Source organism: Aphelocoma coerulescens, chromosome 2, assembly GCF_041296385.1.
Source record: "Aphelocoma coerulescens isolate FSJ_1873_10779 chromosome 2, UR_Acoe_1.0, whole genome shotgun sequence".
Classification (NCBI taxonomy): Eukaryota; Metazoa; Chordata; class Aves; order Passeriformes; family Corvidae; genus Aphelocoma; species Aphelocoma coerulescens.
This window is the reverse complement of record NC_091015.1, coordinates 77,060,030-77,083,924: the sequence shown is the minus strand read 5'-3', so window position 1 is coordinate 77,083,924 and position 23,895 is coordinate 77,060,030. Positions and strand designations below refer to the sequence as shown.

General features: G+C 39.4%; 1 protein-coding gene across 6 annotated transcripts in view; it reads right to left on the bottom strand.

Moving 5' to 3' along the window:
* Positions 1–805: 805 nt before the first annotated feature.
* Positions 806–23,895, bottom strand: part of LOC138106840 (orofacial cleft 1 candidate gene 1 protein homolog) — a 130,754-nt gene continuing 107,664 nt past the window's right edge. For 4 of the 6 annotated variants that reach the window (XM_069008131.1, XM_069008136.1, XM_069008135.1 and 1 more), the window contains 5 exons: positions 22,094–22,160; positions 21,607–21,783; positions 9,420–9,506; positions 6,176–6,256; positions 806–1,131 (listed from right to left, as the gene is read on the bottom strand). In XM_069008131.1, coding sequence (XP_068864232.1) covers positions 914–1,131; positions 6,176–6,256; positions 9,420–9,506; positions 21,607–21,783; positions 22,094–22,160 — 630 coding nt within the window. In that variant the 3' untranslated portion in view covers positions 806–913. Of the gene's footprint in view, positions 1,132–5,567; positions 5,647–6,175; positions 6,257–9,419; positions 9,507–21,606; positions 21,784–22,093; positions 22,161–23,895 lie in introns of those variants that run through there. The other 2 variants (XM_069008132.1, XM_069008133.1) reach the window with 2 other exon arrangements.

Below are 23,895 nucleotides of genomic sequence, written 5' to 3'. Positions count from 1 at the left end.
CTCACGTTTCCCTTCTATTTCATGTTCTCTGAACAGTATTACCCATACCACCTTCCATGCATGATGCACACAGTTATAAAAAAGTCAGAAGGAATGAAATATAGCTACAGGATTTAGAGGAAAGCAGTAAGGAAGAGAATTGTGTCCCTCACCATCATGCAGAAGGCAATGATAAGGTTTAGTTCTGCAGTGGGAAAAAAAAAATCTAAGAACTTCCCCTGAAAATAAAAGAAAGCTTAGATCACCATCAGTCACTGGATAACCTATTTTAAGCCCATCAGAGCCAGTGCGCTGTTCTCATGTTACTAATTAAAAATGATAGATTCATCAATTAATCTCTCTTCCTGTCCTCTAGTCTTAGTATGAGATTTTTCAAAGGGACAAATGGTCATTAGGTGCCCACAAGTATCATTTCAGCCTTGCAAACTTGTGCCTTTGTCAACATGAACCAGAACCTGTCTCTTTATGCTACAAATGACAAAAAGAAAACCTTTGCCACCCTGAAAAACATAAGAGATTTATAACAAGGGAATTATCTTATCCTCTGTACAATGAACATTGCTACATAAATCCTCCCTGGGCTCCAATCTGAACTTGCTCACTGATGAATATGCCTCTGTTAAATGTGGCAGAGAGAGATGTCCTAGACTTAGTCTCTTGATTGAAACTCAATTGCAATATTACTACATAGCAGTCAGAGATCCTCCACTATTTAGGAAAGAAGCAACGAAGGCAATCTATTTTTATTCACATTGAAATGGAGACAAAGATAAAGGTCCTGCTGTTATCTTAGCAAAGTGCCAGTCACATAAAGCATGCCAACGACAATGGTTATCCTTTCCTCTTTCAATATATGTATCACCAGGCAGAGAAATAGAATTGGGGTGTACAAGGTTAACAAGCCAGCATCATGTTATGAAGCAAGCGATAAAATTGTCTTATAGTTCTTAACTCTGACCTGTTCCAGTGAAAACCTGCCAAGCAGAATTATGTCATCCTGAATATCTCTCTCAAACTGTTCAATATATGGAGGAATCTCTTCATCTTCAAGCTCCTTGTGAAGGTCACATGCCTTACTGGAGCTGACAGGCATTACAGCGTCAGGGAAATCTTCACTGACGACATGGGCTGCTGGAAACAAAAGTGACAGATTATCTCTCAGCAAATGGGAGTTCATTCACTGGTTACTACCTTCTCAGTTAATATGTTTGTCCCACCAACACGTCAAGTAAGAAACAGCATCAGTAACACAACTGACAGATGCCAAGCACCAGTACCAGGAAAACTGTTCTCAAGTGCAACATCGAAATTCAGGTACAAATTTAGCATGTGCAGCTTGTTCCTTAGGTACTTTTTAAAAGGCATGCACTACACTTCCATGGGCACTTTGCTGACCTGTAAATGTTAAAGGGACTGGGATTTGGAACAACTTTGGCTTTCCTTCCTGAGGAAGAGACATAATAACTGCAATTGAATGTGAGTTTTAGGTGGAGCCACACCAAGCATTGCATCTTCCTTTCAACTCACCCCAAATGACTGGATTCCTCCCTCTAGGTGTATGTGTGCAGCTCCTGCCTAATTAATTGGGTCCAGTTCTGCTCTCACCCACAACATTCCCGTTTTCACTGCAGTGACGTATGCACAACCAAAGAGCACATGCCTCACATAAATAAAAATAAATCCCACTCATAAAGTCAGCCCTAAAGAGAAACTTTGTCTTTTTTCAGTTTAATTGATCATGCTATGCGAAAAAAAATTAGATTTTCTCATTGATATCTGCTATAGTACTAATACTAGTTTGGGTCATAAATAATGACAACTATTTTTGCTCATGTGCCCATGTTAGGATCACTAAAAAGTAACAGATATCAGATTGCCCACATCTGACTATCTTTCTTGCTTCATATTTCTGTGTGTAAGCTTTTATAGTTCTCTGTGCCTATCTCTTAAAGAAATTGCCATATCTAGTTATTTGCTTCTTTTTGTCCATCCTACAACATGAAAGCAGTTAAAAGAGGGTTTTTTCCTCAGTCTCCTTTGAAGTCTTTCATTCTCTAATGAAGACCAGAAAAGGAAAGATAAAACTAAGGCTATTAACATTTCCAGTTTTGCTCACTACTCGTTGTTTAATGATTTTAATTGTTGAGCCTCCCGAGTACTTAAATCACCTCGGTGCCACCAACACACAGGAAGTAGGGTGGGTTTTCTATTTAATTACAACAGGATACAATTCAAAATCATGTTGGGGGAAATGTACAGTAGATATAAACAACTCAAACCATTACCTTAGGGTACACATCTCTTCATGTAGCACTTTACAAGCCTAATGAAAAGTGATTTGACCTACAACTATTAACTGCAGAAACAAAACAATATTTACATTTAAATTTACTGTAACATTAAGGGTTTGGCGAGGAGAGAGAAAACCCAGGAAGCACAGGAAAAAGAAAGATTGCCAAAAGCAGAAGATGGAGCATCGCTTGTTCCCCTTGGTGCTGTGTTGTACACAACGGGCCATATGCTCAGCTGGTATAAATCAGCTGCTTTACTGCTTTCCCAGGAGTCCTGCAAGTTTACATCCTGGGATGTCAGTAGATTCCTGTCTCAGGATAGAGCAATAGTCAAAAAAGGAATAAAACAATTTGGTTCAGAAAGATAAACATGAAGCAATTCATCAAAATACACTTTTTCTTCTTTGTACTTCTTGTTTTTGTGAGGAATCATATCAAGTGAACTCAGTTTTGGTGGAAGACACTGGACTCATTAGCGCAAGTTTTGTCAAAAAAGAGCAAAAGAAGAGAGAGAGCATTTTCAAAATCCTTTTTGAGGAAAGCAGTTGAGAAAAATACAGAGATAAATTACATTTTAGATTTGAAAAATATTTGATTAAAAGATACATATGCTCATTTAAGCACAGTTGTTCATTTGTCTGAGTCAGAAACACGGAGAGAACAGGGTTAGTTCAGCTGATCTATTCCTTCCACAGTGGCTTTGCAAAGAAACTTCTCAAACTTGTTCAGCATCAGGTTGGTCCTTGCTTGAACTGATTGACAGGTTGGAGGACCAAGCTGATGTCCCAGAGCAATACTTGACCGAAACAAAGCAACCAAATCCTTGCCGTACAAAAGTAGCCAGTGTTAAAAATTCTATTACTTTGTACAGAGAGGATGAAATGGCTGAAAATTCATTAATGGGTTGATAAACTAAGTAAAAACTTTCTGCTTGAAATTGTTAGCATGGGCATCAAAAGTTTTCATTGCCTTGGATGTACTTAACGCTGCGAGTCATGCTTTCCTTGTAGCTTAAATCACTTCAGCACAGGCTGTATTTGCAGATGCTGGGCTGTAAATAAAACAATCTCACCGGTCTTATCTTGGCTCCTTGTGACTTCATTTACTCCTGTGTTTGTCCAACAGGTAGCAGCAGGTTATATACTGAGATGATAATTTAAAGGGCATGTTCAGCAGCAGACTACACCTCAGAATGAGTTTGAATGCATAAAACTGCAACAAAGTCCGCATGGAAAAATAATTTTGGCCACCTGGTTCTAGAAAACTGTGTACAAATTGTATCTAAAAAGTTCAGTGCCAAAGGTTCATGCGCCAATTTCAGACAACTAAAATTCTGCAAAACTTGGCACTTCAGTTTTTTGGTTCTTGCCAAAGAACAATACAATAGAAATTATTTTCTATGGTGCTCACATATCATGATTTAAAATGTGCATGGATCACAATCTTACATTGGAAAAATGTAAAGTAAAAAACATATAATATATATATTTAAAGACAAACAACCAATGCTGCCTTTTAAGTTGCCCTTAATATAATTGTCCTTAATATATTTCATATAATATGAAATAACACATACCACAAGAGCAACCAACAGGTTACTCAGCGACAAAAAGCTTTAAATATACAATTATATAAATTCTGAGCCATGTTCTTTCCTTTCCTTTGGGGATCATCTATTAATTAGGACTGTATGACTACGTGATTTTTCAGCTCAGTGGTCAAATGAAGAAACAAAGCAGTTCTGTACGAGTGAAACCAAATGAATCCTAGTTTTCTATGGTTTTTCTGATGCCTAATAAGGGTCAAACTTCCATATTAGTTCTTCCCTCGGTGGACACATTAATAATGCTTGTCTGCTCTGCTCAGCTGCCCACTTCCATAAAACTGGTAGGGAAGTCATACCTGTGAGACTTGCTCCTTGTTCAAAAAAAAGGTTTGGAAGTGAACAAGGAGTTGAAACACTGGGAGGGAAAAACACAGGCAGAAATAAATACAACCTCATATATGCACAGAGAGGTTGAAACTGCACAAGCTTCACCTCCCCAGGAAAATCTCTCTTTTCTGGATTTTCTTCACCCAAGCAAAGAAAAGTAATAAATTCAGCTAGAACGGTGTGCAGCTTCACTCACAGGACTAGCTCTGATACCCATCATGACACTTTTAAGAAATAAAGCACCAAGGCACAGCTTGAGACACACAACAGCAGTGGCCTGCAGTGTGTCCCCCATTTGCTGCCCTCGTGCCTACACAGGGGCTCTGATGTGCACATGGAGTGTGTGACACACATGCTGATGCATTTGCTTGCCCCAGAATTGAATCAGTGAGCAGTGAGCTCAGCAACCTTGGCAGCCTCAGCGTGAGCTCGCTATCCACAGAGCACACTCGGTATGCTACTATATTTCTAATAGAGTGACATGTTTTAGGGCACCTTGCTGAATAAGAGAATAACCACTCTGGAGAGTGGAGATGGAGAAGGCTTCCCCTTCACTCCCTGGTTCCCTTGCTTAGCAGTGGCCAAGTACACACAGTGCAAACTTTTGCTATGCAAAAAGCAGTGGTGACATCTAAGTCAGTTGCCCAAGACCCATCTAAAGCCAAAGGAAGGAGAACAACTGCTTCCAAGGTGCAATTTGTTTATAAATGCTATAAATATTGGTAGACAGGGACTACATAAGTACCACAGACAGACACCCTATGTCAATCTTTCACAAATAATGTTGACTTCACAGCCAAACATGTCTTTATTTTCATCTATGTTGTTGAGGAACAATCAACCTGCAGCACTGCTATAATCTTTCTCAGCAATGTGGAGTTCTACATTAACACAGAACAATTCAGATCTTGCTAATAACTTGTTAAAGGTTTTTGCTTAAACTATCTGCATGAATTTAGTTGTGACAGTTGCATTTCTTTCCCCCTTGCATTTAAAATGAGATAAAATGGGTTTCAAGGATGTTACTGATATGACCAGTGCCAGTTCAAGAGATTTTGCAACCCTAGGCAAATTAAAACATTTGCTTCTTGTAGAACAAAGTTACTTATAAACTAAATAGTCATAAAACAAGTTGCAGCTCCTGGAGCTCCAGTGCCCTCGGCAGCTGCCTGCTCTGTCTCTGTCACAGAGTAGGCCCATGTATTGCTAAAATGCAACAGGAAACCTCATACAGACACGAAGGACAGCAAATGCTTTTGCACAAAAAGGAGAGTGAATAGGCAAAAAATACAAGGGCAGCTCTGAGCTGGGCCTTGTACAAATGTCACTTCTAGGATGAACCAGAGGAGAGCAACCGACGTGGGCCTCGTGTAAAGGCTTTAAGGTAAAGATGTCGTGAATCAACCAGCTTTTAAGTAATGCCTGTAAAAATAAGTGAAACCAAACTAAGGCTGTTGGCTTGAGGTGAAGAAATTTCTTCTCTTATACTTCATTGTTGTTACTGCAGATGGAACATTAGTTTGTATTTTCTAACAAGGCCACAGAAAACACTTTCTTACTCATCTGTTAGTGTAAATCCTTGCATAGATAACCTGAAACAGTGTCACATGACCTGCGCATCCAACAAATTGCCCACCTGTTTATCAGCTTAAATAAGGATTTCAATTTCTAGATTTGAGCACATAAGCAATGATATTTCCAATCTTCTTTCATAAATGTGGAATTCAACATGCAGTGAAGCAATCTACAGAAAGCATGCCACTTAAGTTACACTTAAACCACATAAACATGATGCAAAACAAAAACATTTGGAGAAAAAGACCTTACAGACTTGCATTAAAATCATCATCCCTTTGACTTCTGAGTTCAAGGAGATGGATTACCCACTCTCCTCCCCACATGCAGACTCAAAAGTTTTATTTTTCTTTATGCAATTGACTTTGTTATTTACCTGGGAAGTCCATCTTGTTTTCTTCATCTAGAAGCTTCATCAGTGTTGAGTACAGGTTTTTCTCATCAAATTTCACAGGATCTTAAAAAAAACAACAGTGAAACGACTATAGTTTCTTCCAGCAGTATTTCAGGAAATACTATTTTAAATGAGAAGTAAAGATATAAAAATACAAAAGTCAGGAATCCTTTGACACTTGAAGAGAGTTTTTACAGGGCTAGTTTCACAGCTCAGAATAAAATTACAGTTCAATACAAGACAGTTTAAAATAAAAAATTTATACTTTCAAATGGTGGGAAATATTATATGTTGATCTGGACTGAAACTGGTTTATTAATTCTACTAATAGAGCAGCTGAAATGACTGTTGATATTCAAATTACCAGATGAATTCTATTTGACTCATAATGAGAATCAAAATACCTAATTTATTTTAACGTGATTTTGGATCTTCATTAGAAATTTTACCTTGCTGTCCATAATAATAACACATTATCTAGTATGAGTAGTAATTACAACACTCTATGAATTTTGAATTTGTGGCTAGTTAGTCATTCAAATTTTTAGTAATATCTGCAGATTTTAAAAAGCAGCAAAGGGTATGCATGCTTACCTTTTCCCATAAGACCTAAAAAAAATTTACTTAAAGGTTCTATATTCAAGGGAGAAATGAGCAACTGGGACCATTTTCTCTCCATATCTCTCAGACCCTGACTTCTCCAAGTTGTCACTGAAGACAGGCAGATAGAAGACCGAAGAAATGCATACAAGGCAGGTGGATTGAAGTACAGCTACATGCAAGCTTGGGTGTCTCTTTTTAAGTGCTCAATAGAATCTCAAAGAATAAACCTTTTTTACCATGAAATTTCAGAGCCAAGTTTTTCAGTTACACTGGGCATTCAAAGAAGGCAGTGGCTTCTGTAAACCTCTTCTGAAAGTACAGAATCTTTTATGTTTGTTTTAGCCTGCAATATTGAAATGTTCCCTTGGCAAGGGGGGCAAGCAAATCCATAGTGGGATGTTGTTTGCTCTCAGGTCATTATGAACTCATATAAATTTTCAGAACAAATCTAATTTATCAAATATAGAAAAGATAATTGCCAATATCTTCATTTTCACAGAATAACCCATTAAAGAACAGTTAGTGGCTGAAGATATGCTTTCCACCAGCTATTCTCTTTGGGCATTGAGCCTGGCTTTCTGAAGTTCTAAGAAGAGTGCAACTTCAAAGTGTGCCCTGATTTCTTCATGATTTTCTGGTTTTGACTCTTGCTTGTGACAAGCCACTAGCTGGAAAGAGGAGGTAAACCAGTATGGTTTCCAATCAGGGGATTACCGTGCAGGACAAAGCTTTAGTTCTGACTGTCTTTTTTCATCCACTACATACAAATGTACTTCCACTAATTTAACACTTCTGCAAGGAAAAAGAAGCCAGACAGAAAGCCTGGTTTGTAAGTATTGACAAATCAGACTGGTTAAGGTAGGAAGGCACCTCTGGAGTCCATCTAGCCCAGTTCTCCCTGCTCAAACAGAGCCAAGTAGCCCAGGACCGTGTCCAGGCACCTTTTGAATACCTCCAAGGTGGAAGATTTGCTCTTGGCAGAGGTGTTGGTAAATATAGTGTTATAACTGCTCTACAGAGGTCCACACAGCCAGCCTGAGACTGGTACTGTTACTAATTGACTTTTAATAAACTAATGTTATCTCAACCTTTGAGTGACATTTTCGCCAGGGAGAAAAAGGAGGACCACCAAAAGACAGCTCTTCACACATGGATCTCAGGTTTAGCATGATATGCAATTGACTAAAACCACTTCTCCACTCCAAACCCTGGAAGTCGATGGGCTAAGAGTCTGTTCCAAATTCCAAAATAAATAACTATATAAAAGCCCCACCACACAATACGAAATCAGCATTTACAGTTACGTTTATTTCTCAGCCTCTTCAACGCAGTCAAGAGAATGTTTCCTCCCAATGAGAACTGTATTTCCCTATATCCCTTACGTCACCACTCTGTCTGTACACGATTTTAGGCATACATGCACAGATACATTAATCTAATCTGCTTTTCATTCTCTGATTATGAAGCAGATCATGACTCATAAAGATTTTTCATAAGATGAACCAAGGCAGGACCAACAGGAAAAAAATCTTCCCTTTAAAAACTCTGAGCCAGAAGTTGACTTCCAAGGTATTACACTGGTCTCTTACACAATGAATGGGGAAATTATTGTGATTAGATGTAATTCAATCCTGATTTTTTTTCACCAGAACATAGAAATTCAAGTTAGTGATATAGAGCCTGCTTTTTTTAGTCACACAAGTTTTTGTCTCAACATGACTTTCAGAAGTGAACAACTTTGAAACCCTTTCCAGTAGATAACTTTTTTTAGATCTGACTACAGCTGTGCAGCTAGAAAGTCTCTGCAGTACAAATAAGCACAGGCTTTAGAGAAGCAAAGGGCTAACCAGGTAACACAGAGCTGGCTCTTGCGTGCCATCAGCTTATTAGTGCTTAACACCAGGAGCCGGGCCAAAGCACTCAGCGCATAGCTAAGCACCTCATTACCATGATGATATTCTTACTTAAGTCCATGCAAATTCAGGCAGGCCCGTTCCCACCCTTTTTTATCTAAAAGCCATGACAGCAGAGGAGAATTTCCTTGCTAGACAATACCTCCTGGTTAATCTCTCTCATACCTATGCATAACTTCTTCCAGCTTTGCAGAGTCACACCCTTCCACTAGTTGCTATAGCCCACAGAGAGCAAAGCTAAATATCTCAGCTAAACTGGCAAAAAGAAAACCAAAAAAACCTCCTCGTGCACTTTTACGCACTCTGGGGTTTCCTTCTGTTAGGCAAACACATATTCAACTCCGTAATAAAATTGCTCTCCAAGGAGGACTTTGGGAGCAGGATTGTGAAAAAGCTACAGCTTAGCACTCAGTTCTGGAGTAACTTCATTAATTAAAAAGAACATGGTGTAGACAATGCTCTTGGAGCGTGCTTCATTTTGCTACAGTAGCAGAGTGAATACGGCACAGCCTCATTTTTACCCACCCATTAACTCACTGTCCTTGATCAAAGTCTATACTGCCTATCGTATTCAGAGCAGTTAAGGCTTAGAATTTAAATTGTAAACCTCAATATTTAAATAGAACTGCATATGTGATCTCTGACACCTCATTTTCATGAATGGAAAAGAATATTCTGACACCAAAATTACATACTTAATTCTGCCTCACCTTCTTCACTGACCTCCATCCCACACTGCCTTGGGTTTATTTCCTCATCCATCAACGGGTCAAAGTAATTTCTGCTGTATTCATTTCCTGTGGAAAGCACATGAAGTAAGGGTCAGCGATTATTAGAAGCACATGAACTAAAATGTTAATTTTGAAATCGACACCAGCAAGCAAAGGGGCATTTTTTTGCTACTTTACAAGCTTAATTTTTTTAACAAGTCCTCTAAGCCTACTGGTACTGCAATTATCATCTTGTGAAAGGTCAGAAAAGGTAATTCTGGAAACAAGCGGACTTTATGTTACTTTTTCTCAGGAACTAATGAGAAAAAATTCTCAAATTCAGATGGTGGAAAGGTAAGAAAAAATTTTAAAAATACAGCATCCCCAATATAAGCCAAATTATTCTTGAAACACACCATACAAGTGAATTTTCCATACTGCAAAGGAATTTGTGTTTCACAGCTGACCTCTCCAATTTCAACAGTTTTAAATTTCACCACTGAGGTTTCAACGTCTGGTGCATCTTTAATACTGTATCGAACCAGAGAAGTGTTTAATTACAGAGGAGATACTAGGATACTGCCTCATTAATCTGAACAGCAATTATGTTCAGTTGGACTAGGTAACTAATCCAAGATTTTGATGGGATAGACCCACTCATTTTAGTACTTGGCTATTTTAGCAGCTACTTTTATCTGCTCTTTAGAAAATAAACAAATTTACTAAAAAAATCATTTATTAGAATTATCATGACATAATTCAGTATCTAGCTGCCTAGAAGAACTCATGGCAAAAGCCAGAAGAATTTCCTGCACTCAAGGAGGGAGGGCAGACTTTTTCCTCAAAATATGTCTTTTCTTCAGCAAAAGTGCTGCACTCTATTAAAACCATCCACATGTTCACTTGGATTTCAAACACAGTAAATTATTATTAAACAGGGGGAGAAAAGTAAAATAATTAAGTCCATAACAAATTTTTTAATTGCTTGAATAGACATGGATATATATCCTGGGAAATACATAAAAGCTGAATGTATGAGGGGGTTAATTCATCCAAGATACACTACTGTTGTCTACAGTGTATTTGTTTTAGGATCAAAAATAATCCAAGCAGCAGCTCCTTTTCAGAGACTAAATGAAACTTTGATATGAAACTAGGTTTAATTTATATTTCTGGACTGGCACATTTTGACTGTCAGTCTCTGTTCCTTCAATGTAGTAAGTACAAGAACTGAAAATTTGCTTTACCTTGAGGTCTCAATAAAGAAAAAATAAATGAGTTTCATTTTTGTTACTTTATCTGTCAACAACTACTAGGCTGGTATGAATCTTGGCAGTATGTAATCAAAGTCTTATGTACTGCAATAACAGAGCCATTCTACCTTATTCACTGTAATTGTTTTTCTCTAGCACAAAGCACCATGATGTTATATGAACACCCCTTCACATGCTGGTAAAATAATTCACCTACGTACTAAAAAAAGAAAATGATGATGCATTTCTTTATTCAATTATTTCATAGATGTAAATGCAAATTGCTGGAACGGATGTTGCACCCATGCAAACAATATTCAGCTCTTGCATAGGCTTTTTGCACAATCTTATTATCACAACAGTTTTTATTGAATTTTAATGTCCCATGTGAGTCTGGTGTGAAACTTTGTGGAGTAGACTTTTGGGCAACTCTTCTGGACAGAATAATTGGCATTTAGGAGGAAGTGTCATGTTATATTTGAGTCTGCAAGGCATGGAAACCATTATTCAAAAAAAGAGATACATTGACAAATACGATTAGACCAGAGCTTGCTCTCTGGTCCTCTTTAAAAAAAAGAACAACCTCAACACTTTGAGGAGTATGAGATATTTTGTCCAGGGCTTTGGCTCTGTCAGAACCACACACAGCTGGCAACAGACAGTTATGCAGAAGGAAAAAGAACCACCAGGCTTGATTTCCTCAGAACAGCATACACTCTTTAAAACTTACATAAGCAGAACAAGTGGTAAACACCAGAATCACCTCCTCATAGTGATTTTATAGATAACAAGTTATTTTAAACTGCAGGACTCCACAGAAGACTTTTATTGAGGCGTTCAGAAGAGCTGAACCACACAAACCTTAGGTCACTGCTCTGGGTGAGGGATGTTGCTGTTTGTGGGGTTCTCGGTCTTTTTCCCCCTCAGCTCAACACACACACCTTGACAAGCAGTGTGACCAGGCGGTCTGGGCTCTGGGCAGGTCCTAAAATTTCTCAGGGGCAGCGGGAGTTGCTTTAGTTTTAAAATACAAAATTATCAATTTTAGTCAACATAACACACTGCCCAAGGCATTTTGCTAATAACATTTTGTGAGCATGTGAACAGATTACCAATCATTTCACATTTGCTTTCGGAAATATTTGAAAGCATATAACATGTAAATTAACAGTCCACTAAGGAATTCACATCAGTCTGCTTTGTGGTATAAACACAGTAAATGCTAATACAGAGCTTGCTTGTAGGTATTTTGAACAGCACCATATAGCTCGATGCTTTCAACAGAGCAGGTAACTTTGACTACCTCCTCCCAAAAAGACCTGGCCAACTTTAGAAACTTGGGTCTTTGGTTTGATCCAGAGGTTGCCTCAAACCCATTAACTCAATTTGAAGTCCTGCTCACCCCTCAAAATTGTGTTATTTCATGTGGAAAACATGATGGATAATTCAGGAAATCAGAATTGAAATGCAAAATCACAGATTATCTATACATTAAAATAAAAATGGAAAGAAGGGTGTTGGCACAAGAGTGACCAGATGGGAATTTCTACAGTTTAATTAAAGCAAGAGGAGTTGCTAATAAAATTAGCATAATCCTTGGATGCAGCCCATGGGACTGTACACGAATTACTAGGACTGGATGAAACTTAAAAGATGGCTTTTAAGATAAGATGTCTGTAGTCAATTATGTAGTCTATGTCCTGAGAATACCACACAGGAAAGGCATGACTAAGCTGAATTTCTACGTTGTCCTCTACTCTACAAAGAGATCAGGTAGTCCTTGTCAATTACATATGAAAGGTATAGCATGGAATTTGGATAACAGGCAATTATTCCATTTATGTTGTATTACTGATCTAGGTTTTTAGTTTAATGAAAGAATAGAAAAAACTCTGTTGAATTTTTTAAGTAACTCCCAACCAATGTAAAAATTAAGGAATTGTCAACAGCCAGATGACTGACCACTAAAAGCTTGAATGAACAATTGTTGGTGTTTATTTTCAGAGTGATGCTGGGTCTTCAGGATAAAAGGAAAAAGAATTGGCATGAGCCATCTTTCTTTAGAAGACAATATGCAGATTATGGTGTACACAAACTTGCCCTGATAAGAAACAAGTGCCTTTTCAGACAGCACCATGGTCAATATGTGTCTACCAATGACTTGGGAGAACGTTATTGGACATTACTAAGGCAACCCATAGAAGCCTTTTGTATCAGATAGAATAAGACAGAGACATTTTGGAAAGATGAAATCCCAGCCTGAGACTGCATTTTGACCCAAAGTGCTTTTGAAACATAGTGATGCAGCTGGGAATGGAAAAGAGTAGTCCTCCTTTCCCACACCTGACTTAAAGCATTGATTTCAGCAGCAATTCCCATCAGGGAACATCATAGCAAATACTCGCTGTCTCCATTCAACAGAACTGGACTTATTTCCCTGGGGATACTTTTCATTTTACTTAGCAGATATGGCCCTTTGGGCAGCCCAGACTGAAGGCTCTGTGATAACATATTTCCCCATTCCTTTATGAGAGCCAAAGCAGTGTCCTGGGGTCACACTTGAATATCCTCAAGAAAAGTGACCACCTCAACTCGGCCAGGAAGAACCAAGACTTGGGAATAGTAGGAAGGGAAGACAAGGGTCCCACTTCCTGCATCTCCAACTACTTCACTTAACCTTCCTCAAGTCATGATGGGTTATGTAACTAGCCCTTCCACCCACCCGTTTTCATGATTCAGCACCTACACTGATAAAGTTTGATATCTACAAGTTGCTTATTTGAGCCTTTGATTTTACATTTGTTGGGGTTTTAGTTTAGTCCTAGTTTTTTTTCTGTTAGAGGAATTTTCTCCCACATGCATGTTGCTAGGGCAACAAATGACTGTACTTAAGAAAGACAAAAGGGGCCTGTCCAAGCTTTTTGTTCTCACCTGGCTGGCAGTTCAGTTCGTTCTCAGCGTCTGGAGGGAGAAGGTGCAGAGAAAGGAGCTGCTGGTTCCCGTTTTCGGCGTCTTTCCTTTCTGCTGGAAACAACACCGGGGATCCCAAAGCTGCTTTCCCTGCCCTGCTGGAGCCTGGGCTGCGGCCGCCCTACCCCGCTGCTGTTTTGAGCCTTCCTTACGCTGTAGCCGTGCTCACCCTGCCTGCCTGGAGCCCCGGGGGGTTCCCCTTTTGGATACATCTCGTCTGCCACCCGGGATTTGTGTTTGTGCCTGCCGCTTCAGCCTACCAGTCCAGCCTGCTGTTTCTGGGAACCCGGGACCAGCTGCCCACCGGTTTGTGAAGCTCCTTTGTTCCATCCTTCCCCGGGATCCCAGGGCACCAAAGCAGCCGCGTGCTTCCCGAGCTCGCTCCGGAGCGCCCCCTGCAGCCGCGGGGGAACCATCGCACCTGCCCTGCTCACCGGGAGCCGCCAGCGCCCCTGCCGGCTGCGAGCGGAACTGCACCCGAGGGGAAAGGGCCCGACAGCCGAGAAGGCTGGGACTGGGTTTGTGTTTGCTGTTACTGCCATGGTTATTGTTGTTTTGTTTGACGAGTTATATATATATATATATATATATATATATATATATATATAGTAAAGAACTGTTATTCCTATTTCCCACATCTTTGCCTAGAGACCCTTGATTTCAAAATTATAATAACTCAGAGGGAAAGGGGTTATATCTGCCACTCCAAGGGAGGCTTCTGCCTTCCTTAGCAGACACCTGTCTTTCAAACCAAGACAACATTGTACTCTGAAAAAATATATAAAGAGCCCTAAAAAAAAAAATCATTCAAAAGAATTAAAGAATGAGAGGAAAAAGAAGCCTTTTACCTTAAAACAAATCTCACAGAATGCAGAAGTAAAGAAAAATCATCAATGAAAACTGCATAAATAGTAAGAGTTCCTGCACAGTGAAAAACTGAATGGGTTTCGAGTGAATTTATAAGTTCTTACTTCATATAGGCAATGATTTAAAAGTGGAAAATTATGTAGGAAAATTTGAAACTTTCACAAGAATTAATTTGAGTTTTTACTCCAAAATTTTGTGTTGCTAGAATTACTCATATCCAAATGTTATGAAGATGTTGAAAATAAAACTACAGTCTTATAGAACACAGTGAATTAATATGTAATCCAGAAAACAATGTTAAGTTTCCATTCTGATTTTTTCAAGGCAAAGAAACCAGAAGCTATACTTTTAGTTTCGGTTCTTAATTATCATTACTGACCCAAGTTATTGGTCACATTTACCTCAGCTCATGCCCATTTGAGACATACATATCTAACATTATTTTTGATATTATATGTATAGATAAGTATTTTCTTTGCAGATCTAAAATAAGATTCCTGGGGATTGCAACTTTATTTCAGATTATCAAATATATGGAAAAGTGGTAGAGATGTTTACACAGAGCTTTTCATGAATATTCATGAAATTTTCAGGAATACTAAGCAGTATTCAATGAAAAATTAGATGTTAATGGCACCCTGATCCTGAAGAGCATTAAGCCAGTGACAGGACAGTAGACTTTATCTTGAAAACACAGCTTGTTAAACACTACCAACACCAGGCGACTTCCCAATTTTTAAAAAAATGTTTTAAAGGTATCATATGTCATTCTCCTTATCCTCAGCAGACACCACAGGTAATGAGGAAATCAGATAACTGCGTCTTATGTTTATACTGCAAGCCTTGAATAAACTCACTTGTCAGCTTTGACAGGACACTGACAAAGGGGCTGTTCCTGAGCCTGAGCAGGGCAGGTTGTGCTGTGCCCGCCCCAACCCCTGAAAAACATCGCATCACACCCATGGCACCCACAATTTCTTACGCCCTGCTCCACTCCTGCAAGACTTACCACCTTCTCTGCTGTTTAAGCAAAGGTACAGCATGGGAATTAGTTATTTTTCCCTTTTTTTCGTCTTTTCTGCAGGCAACAGAGGGCACTGTGCCAAGGGATGCCAGTGTGAGACCTGCTACTTTTCCTGGGGAAACACTGTTGGTCGAGGGCATGAGAAAAAGATTTACTAATGATGATGGAGTTCATTTAGGAACACTATTAGATAGTGTGACACATGTCAATGGAGAAAATGGATACTGAGCTCTCCCAGGCTGAGAGGCTTGGCTGGTCCCACCTTATGCCAGAGAGGGAACTTGCCAAATTTTGAGGATCTGACAGCATTATTACAAGGCGAACATTTTCCAAGTGTAATAAATTAACCTTAAATATATATTCAGTCACTCTCTGAAAAAGTATTTTCCCAATTATAAAATGCATTCATTCTTCACAATTCTTCTCCCCCTACCTTTCACAAGTTCAGTTTTAGCACATTACTTAGATGAGTGGTGCGGTATCCCTGTTGTTAGAATTGCATGCAATGGATCACGTTTTGCACACTACATTACACCTTGTGCCGTTCTGCTGATTTCAATTGGATTACACATTGTGTAATTCAACGCAAAATTACTTCCAATGACAACCCTTTTATTCCTATGCATACATGGTGATCCATCATGCCCTGCATACCGAGTTTGGCATTTCCATTTCAAAGTCCCTGTTGGAATCAGAAAGCATGGAACAACATACATAGAACTTGAATTATTAGATATAAACTTTGCCATTGTTTAAGGAAAAAAAGAGTATGGTTTTGATTCATATTTCTGGTCCCGTCCTTTATGCAAATCACTTGGTCCAACACAAATCAGCAGTGTTGCAAGTTCCCATTTCCTTCACATGGAGCACAAACATGAATTTACAGCAGATGCCTATTTCTTCACCTGTCTTTGCTGTCTCTCCAGCGGGTTCCTACCACTTCTTTGGAACAAAATTAGACCCTGTTCAAAAAGTGTTAGTCTCCAGTTCTCTATAAACAGACTGAACGCAATGGAGTTGCTGATACTTTTAACAATTTGATATCCCACATGGCTCCTTCACAAAGCTCTTTTTTCCTGGTATATTCCTACTTCAAGGTCCTTGCCTGGTTACATTCTTGAGCAAGGAAGGGCTTATATTGTCCTTACACAGTTGAACAACCTTTGGCAGTAACTGTTCCTTAGCAAAGGCTTCTCTCTACTTTAGCTTCTCTCTACTTTAGCTTGATAAGGAGCAGAGATGCTCTATTTTACAGCGGGATTTTCCCTGCAGGACACATGCAGCACTGTGTTAGGCACACCCCACCTAGCTCTGCGGCTTGGAGGTGATGTAGCAGATATCCACGTAGACACTAATTTGCTCCCAAAGCAGTATAGCCATGCTAATGCCAGTCGGTATCTGGGATTATTAGAAGAGTAGTTCCTGGTCTTCAACTGAAAAAGTTTTCTTTCCCTCCATTTTTTCTTTCCTTTTCTTTCCCCCCTCAGATGTTGTTAATCTCTGTGGGCAAATTTATTGGAGCATGATATGAGATGTTAACAGTGCCCGTTGCAGATAAAATGGTAGAATTAATTAGAGCTTTTGATTTTAGAAGATAATCTAGTTTTGAAAAAATTTGTGTATTGGGGATAATAGGGGAAAAAAATGAATGCTTCTTGTCATCTGGAGACAATTTTAACTTGAATCATCAATATTTAGGGTCAGACTGCCTCAAGCCTTTTACAAGTGCACAGCATACAGGAGAACACAATTAGCCTTTCTTTTCTCTTCCTTGCAAAAGCTACAGACTATCAGAGTCTCCAAAGATGTCTAATGCAGTCACCAGCTACAAGGTGGGCCATGCAGTGGGAGCATGCTCAAAACACCCCATCCCTGGATTCTGCAGCTTGCATGTGCAGTTGACGCTGCAGAAAGACCACATTCTAATTTGATCTGACATAAATTCTCTCTGTATGGTTGGGCTGGATATTTTACTTATCTTGTGGCAATGTGAACAGTGCCATCCCACAGGGCTCTTCTCAGCACTAGCTAGACCAAATCTGTGTATCTCTGCAACGAACACTAAAAACCACAAACTAGTATAAGGCACTTGGACTTTTTCTGATAGAAGCTGAGGACAAAATGTATTGAATGCTAAAATAGAATAACATTTGCTTTACAGGCCTACAATAAAATGCTAAGTACAGTAGTCCTGTATTCAGGGATTGCTTGTAACATACATCATCCATCTGAATTTGAGCAATTGCCCTTGTCTTCTGCTGTCAGACAAAGATGGAATAATTCCTGAAGGTTTGGTGCCCCGTCATGACAGTTTGCTGGAAGCTCTTTGCTGGCCAGAGACTTTACCAAGCCAGCCTGAACTTTAGGACACTCTACAATGTATTTTGGGTTTAAACCCCTCTGGAGAAAAGAGAAAAACTGATATTGGCTCACCTTGAGATTGGGTGTCTGACAACTGAGGAACTGGTGGACGCAGGTTCTTGCAGATTTGTGTGATGTAACCCCAAATGTTTTTCCCAGGGAAATTTGTCTATCAGGCCTTCCATTGTGACGGCCATCATGAAAACCTCTGTAAATTCAAGGTTTGATAAGATGAAGAAATGCAGAAGGATTGGTTGGTTCCACAAGGAAACTGAGTATTTTAAGAAATAAGGAAATTGCACAGTTTGGCAAGTACAAGGCTGCTGCTAGATGAACTTATTTTCACAAGCGATATGTGAAAGAAATGAAGGTGATGGAAGCAATCAGCAAAAAGCCAGCATAGAATCCAGAAGAGAAAATAGGATGGAAACCAATTAGCTGGCTGAAAAATCAGGAGATTAATCTGAGTAAATAGTCAGGCAGTTCCCCTGGGTCACTATAACACTTAACAACAGTATTAGGACTTCACTGATGATGGAGAGCAAAGAGCAGAAAGAGTTACTCAGTGGCCTAGTCCTGAACAACAAAATTTCAGGAAGTAGGTTTTAAACCTGTCTTGAACACGCAGCTGACTATTCGCACCACTTCCCAGTATATTTAGTATGGAGATGTGCAAGAAGACTTCTCAAAAGTAGGTGGAGGTTTTTCTAGAGAACACTTCCCTCTGGCAATTGCTGACAGAGGAACAGACTGTGACACTGTTGCCAGGTGGAGGAAATGATAGTAACCCCTGTGGCTATTATTTGCTGCCATTAACAACATGGGCGATAGGTGGAAAGATAGTGGAAAGGCATTGCCTTCTCTCTGCCTTGCCTCCAAGTGCTTAGCCTGAAAACCCAGCCTGATGTTTATATAGTGTTCTCAACCTGTAATCTGCTAAATCCTGTGATTAAATAATTTTGCTCAAGGTTATAACTGGTTTTAAGCTGTGCAGTTTAACACCAAGCATTAGAATTGACAAATGCCATTCCCCATTGAGTAAGCAACTGAACCTAAGCCTGGGGGCTGAGAGCTGGAAGAGCAGCCAACAGTTGTGAAGGGAGGTAACCCCAACAGAGAGACTATTTTATTAGCATCCAGGGAAGAAGAGGAGAAAAAGGAAAGGGAGCAGTGTAGAGCCTAAAACATTTCTTTCACATGGGCTATGCTGCTGTGCTTGGTGTGTGGGCACACCCTCCTAGAGAAATAGCTTCCAGCATGGGGTGCAACTCTTGCATCCCAGGTGGAAAAAAATGGAGAATTCTGTGCTGATAGGCCTTGTGAACTGCATAGTGGTTTCTGAGAGCTGAGGAGCAGGAGAGGATGCTGTGGAAATGTTTCCCCTGTGGTAGAAGATATCAATAGTGTTCAGCACCACGTCTGGTTTTGCTGTGAGCTGAAATGGCACCAGCTATGCAAAGCCTCTATGAACTTGGAACAAAGGAAGGTAGGCTTGAAGAACTGAATCTTTGGGTTCTGGAGGACCCAGCCCTCAACAGACTGATGCATGAAGGATGTACTACCTGTAGACAGAGTCTTCACTGAGGACTGTGAAATATAACTACACTACATTAATGTGATACTGTATTTACCTGTGCAGGTGGCTTTTCTCTTTCCCTCTTTAATGAAGAATTGTTACACTTGGAAATGGGGAAAATTAGTTCATGAGGTACCTGAAGATTTTTTCCCAGCTTTCAGGCTTGAAGATGTTGGCTTATTAGTGGCTCTTGATGAATTTTAACCGGTCCCTGGGATTGCTGACACAAGTTAGACTAAGAATAATTTAATGCAAGGTTGGACCAGATGATCTCTAGAGATATTTTCCAATCTAGACTTTTTTATGATGGTATAAATGGATGATTACTTTTTAACAGCTGCTTGACTTAGAGCTATGTGAATAACTGATCTTTTGGTTAACTGGATGAACAGAAGGTCAAGAAGGGAGACACAGTATTGGGAAACAAAATTTTCCAACTCTCTGCAAGCTTTCCTCTCCCATTACAGAAACACTTAGCATTGTCTCAAGGCATTGCATTCCAGGCAAAATGGAACAATTTCTACTCCTTTCACAAAGACTATATTCAGCTAGGGTTTTTTTGAGCAAAATGCTATTTAGGATGAAAAATCAAAATGTTTAAAAACGCATTTCAAGCTTTTTAAAAAAATGTGTTGTTTTCTTGAGGGAACTATTCATGAATTTCTGAAGAGGCCACTGAAAGCATGGATAGTCTCCAGCGAGCCCGACTTCATTTTTTGCCAGATAGACTATTTCATTAAAAAACAATCAATCCCTTTGTCTGCTTAATCACTGTTCTGACAGTCTGCAAAGGAAAGAAGAATTCCTGCTCCATGTGGCACTGCACAGAGTCACATGAAGGCTAAATGGAAAGCCAAACCTAATTTTGCAAGAAGTCATTAGGAGCCGTGGGCTCTCCAGTCCCGCAAGGATAAAATCTTAACACAACAAGGTCCAATGTTTTAAAAGCCTGACTGCCTGAAGGTCTGCTCACCAGCCTGCACTTACCCATTTAAATACCTGGGCTGGAGGAGGCAAGCAGCACTTAGCAAGCAGCACCTCCGCTTGTGAGTTTGATGGGTAATGCTGGGCGATCAGGACTGTTCAAAGCCACACCAGTTACTTTGGTACCTTGGGAGGTCTCGGCCATTGGATGCACATTTGCATATTCATAGATGCACACAGTCCACTTGAAGTTAATGAGACCACATAGTCCAACCAAGTAAATTTTTTAATGGGTATTTAGGGAAGATTTTGAGTCTGACTTTAGGAATTTTTGCTTTTATGCTAAATCTTGGCCCAAGATTTTACTCATATGACTCACAATACCTTTAAATTATACCTTTAAATTCCTTTTGTCACCTTCTTTCTCACTGGATTACTAACTAAAAATAACCATTTTCCATAACATCCAGGGTTAAAAATAATTCCAAATGGAGTCATTAAATAATAGACTAAAAGACACCAAAACTCTGCAAAAGGAAAAATGACATCAAGAGAAGCTCCTTATAGTTCAGGTAAACCAAAACAATAAACAGAAATTGCTTCCCAAGACAGCAATTCTTTCAGGTGCTGCATCAAAACTGAGCTGAAAAGCCAGGTTCGCTCCCTTGGACAAGCTGAGCGAGCAGGACTCTGCTCCAAGCATCTGAGCAACACTGGCTGAAAAAATAATGAAAGATGAAGCAGAGGCAAGATGCTGATTGACTGAGGGCATATGGGAGACCTAAGGACAACAATCAATCACGGATCTGTAAGCTGTTTAAAACTATTCAATGCTAGGGAGCCAGTGAGTGAGCAGCATCTGTGTGCTCAGACTGGCTTCAGTTCCTCCAAAACCCAGCTCAATCCAAATTGGGAGAAGCACTGCCACGAGCAGCAGCTCACTGCACTCCGTCCCACTGGCAGAGGGGCCCACACAACCTGCACCCCATCACAGGGAGTCACTTGAACATGGAGACAAAGCTTCGGTCTCTAAATATTTAGACAGCCCGTGTTTTTTGGCAGCATGTTGGATTTCCTACCCAGGGCTTTCAGGGGAGCCTGCTTGAACATGCTGGGATGGCAACGCCCAGCACAGGCTGTGGAGTGTGCAGGTTAGATGGGGAACACAACCACTGTTGCTGCATTTGAGGCTAATCAGGTTTGATGTCTCACCTCTTGGTTCAGCATGGGCTTGCAGCCCGAGTTTTTGTTGGTGAGCTGCAAGGGTGCTATCTGGCTTGTCATGTCTAATAACTTTCTCTTCTGAAGGCTGGTATGCTGAAAGATCTGTGCTGCTGATGTTAAAAGCTGGATTTTCAATGCCTTCTGTTGCTGCTCTCTCTTCTTTTACTATAGAAAACAAGGAGGTCAGAAGAGCACATTATAGCAAAGTGTATTTCAATGACAAGCAGAAAATTCCTTCTAGTAATTCCTTTGCTGAAAGACTCAAGTGTATCGTCCTCAAATGTCGCCAAAACAGAATTAGGTTAAAATTAACTCTAAAAAAAAAAAAAAAAAAAAAAAAAGAATAAATGATTAAAATAATTACAAATTGCACCCTGACAAGCAAGAGCAAAATTTCGCCCACAGCCATTTGTCTGTAATTAGTTAATTAATCCTTACACAAATTATGAGCAATAACTCATCAAGCAAGGCTCACCCATCAGAAATTCAGCCGACTTGGATTTCTTCTGCTTAGTTTGCTTCGGAGCCTTCTGCTGGAACTTCTGGAGGGAAATTGTTAAATGAATAAATTAGCTAAAGAACGAAGATCATCCTTTATGATCCACAACTAACACAGTATTTTAAATATGGGATGGCATTGAAATGTCATTTAATTTAAATCTCTGCTAAAGGGGTCAAACACTAATTGAACAACAGAAGTGGAAGAATTAAATAAAATAGAAGAAAAGTTAAAACAAATGCCAAATGAAGGTCACATTAAAATACTTTGTTTTTCCCCAATTTTAATTAATGCAAAGAAACCTCAACAAATGAAGAACATTATAAGACTCTCAGTATGCATTCAACAGCAACTGCTTTATTTCACTTGCAGAACGGCAGTGCTTCATTTAGAAAAGTTTGGTTATGTAGAATATTTATAGACAGACTTCCCTGACATTCCCTGCTCTCCTATTTTCTAAGCCCACTTACATAACCAGTGTATCTGTTCATCACAGAGCAGCTAAAAATGAATGAGCTCTACCCTTTCGTACAATGCAATAGAATAAAAACAGAACCAAAACAATTATAAATGAGGTGTCACAAAAGAGAGAGCATAGTCCAGGGGAGAGAGGAAGCAGGGCTCATTACAACAATGAAAAGTTCACTTAGTATTAGAGAGATGTCAACAATGGATACGGTGAAGTCAAACAGCAGGAGATCTTGAGGGACCTTAAGTCTGATAAGTTCCACAGTAATTCCCTTGGGGAGGCAAGGCTCAAAATATATATGGTCACATTGAACTAAGGAAGGCCCAAGTGCTTGTATAATACCTTGAGGAGCACTGGGCAAGAGTCACTCTTGGTCTGGTACGTGGCTACAGACCCTATTTCAAATGCTGACAGTCAAAACAGGCAAAGATCATCTAAAAAAAGCACATCTGGTAGTATTAATCAAAGCCAAAACCAAAGTAAGAAAACAGTTCAGACCCATTTATTTTAGAAGGTCACAAGGCAGCTCCCAAAAAACAGAATTATTTTTTCAAGCCAGTTGCTTAATTGTCCAGTGATAAAGACCACTCCTGGCAACATAGCTCCTGAAAACTCTCAATACAAAGGGACTAATTACAAGAACCATTGAAAAATTGCAGTTTTTACAGCATCCATCTTTCCCGTTTGATTGTGGGTGTCAATTTCCAGTAAAAAAACACCACTTGCAGCAGACACAATCAATAAATCTGTCAAAAATAACTGAACCATAGCACTGACAGGTTAATATAGATATTAATATCTTCATATTTTTACATTTATATATGCACACGTATATATGTTTTTCTGAAAACAGTGGACTTCCTCTAAATTAAGACTAATACCCTACTAAAAAGCAAATATGCAAAAATGACCAGACATGTTCTGAAAGCTACAGTAAATAAATATAATAAGAGAAATGATTCCTACAAGCCGCATGCAGCACAACCGAAGTTAATGATAATTTTGACAGGAGCTCAATAGGTTCAGAAATTTACCCTACTGCTTCTGATTTTTTTCAAAAATACACATTCATTCAGTTAGTATCTTTAGAATTATGTTTGCTTTGCAATATTAAAGAATTGCTGCATTCCTGCATGCCATAAAATTTTAATTGAGTCACTTTTAAAGATTCCAGAGTATTTGTAACACTGCTGTGTGATAATTATTCTTACTATGCCATGTATAATCACCACACAAAACCTTAAACTTCATGTTAACAGCTGAAGAAGCAATATCATGCCAAAAATTCTGGGGCAAATTTTCAAGTGGT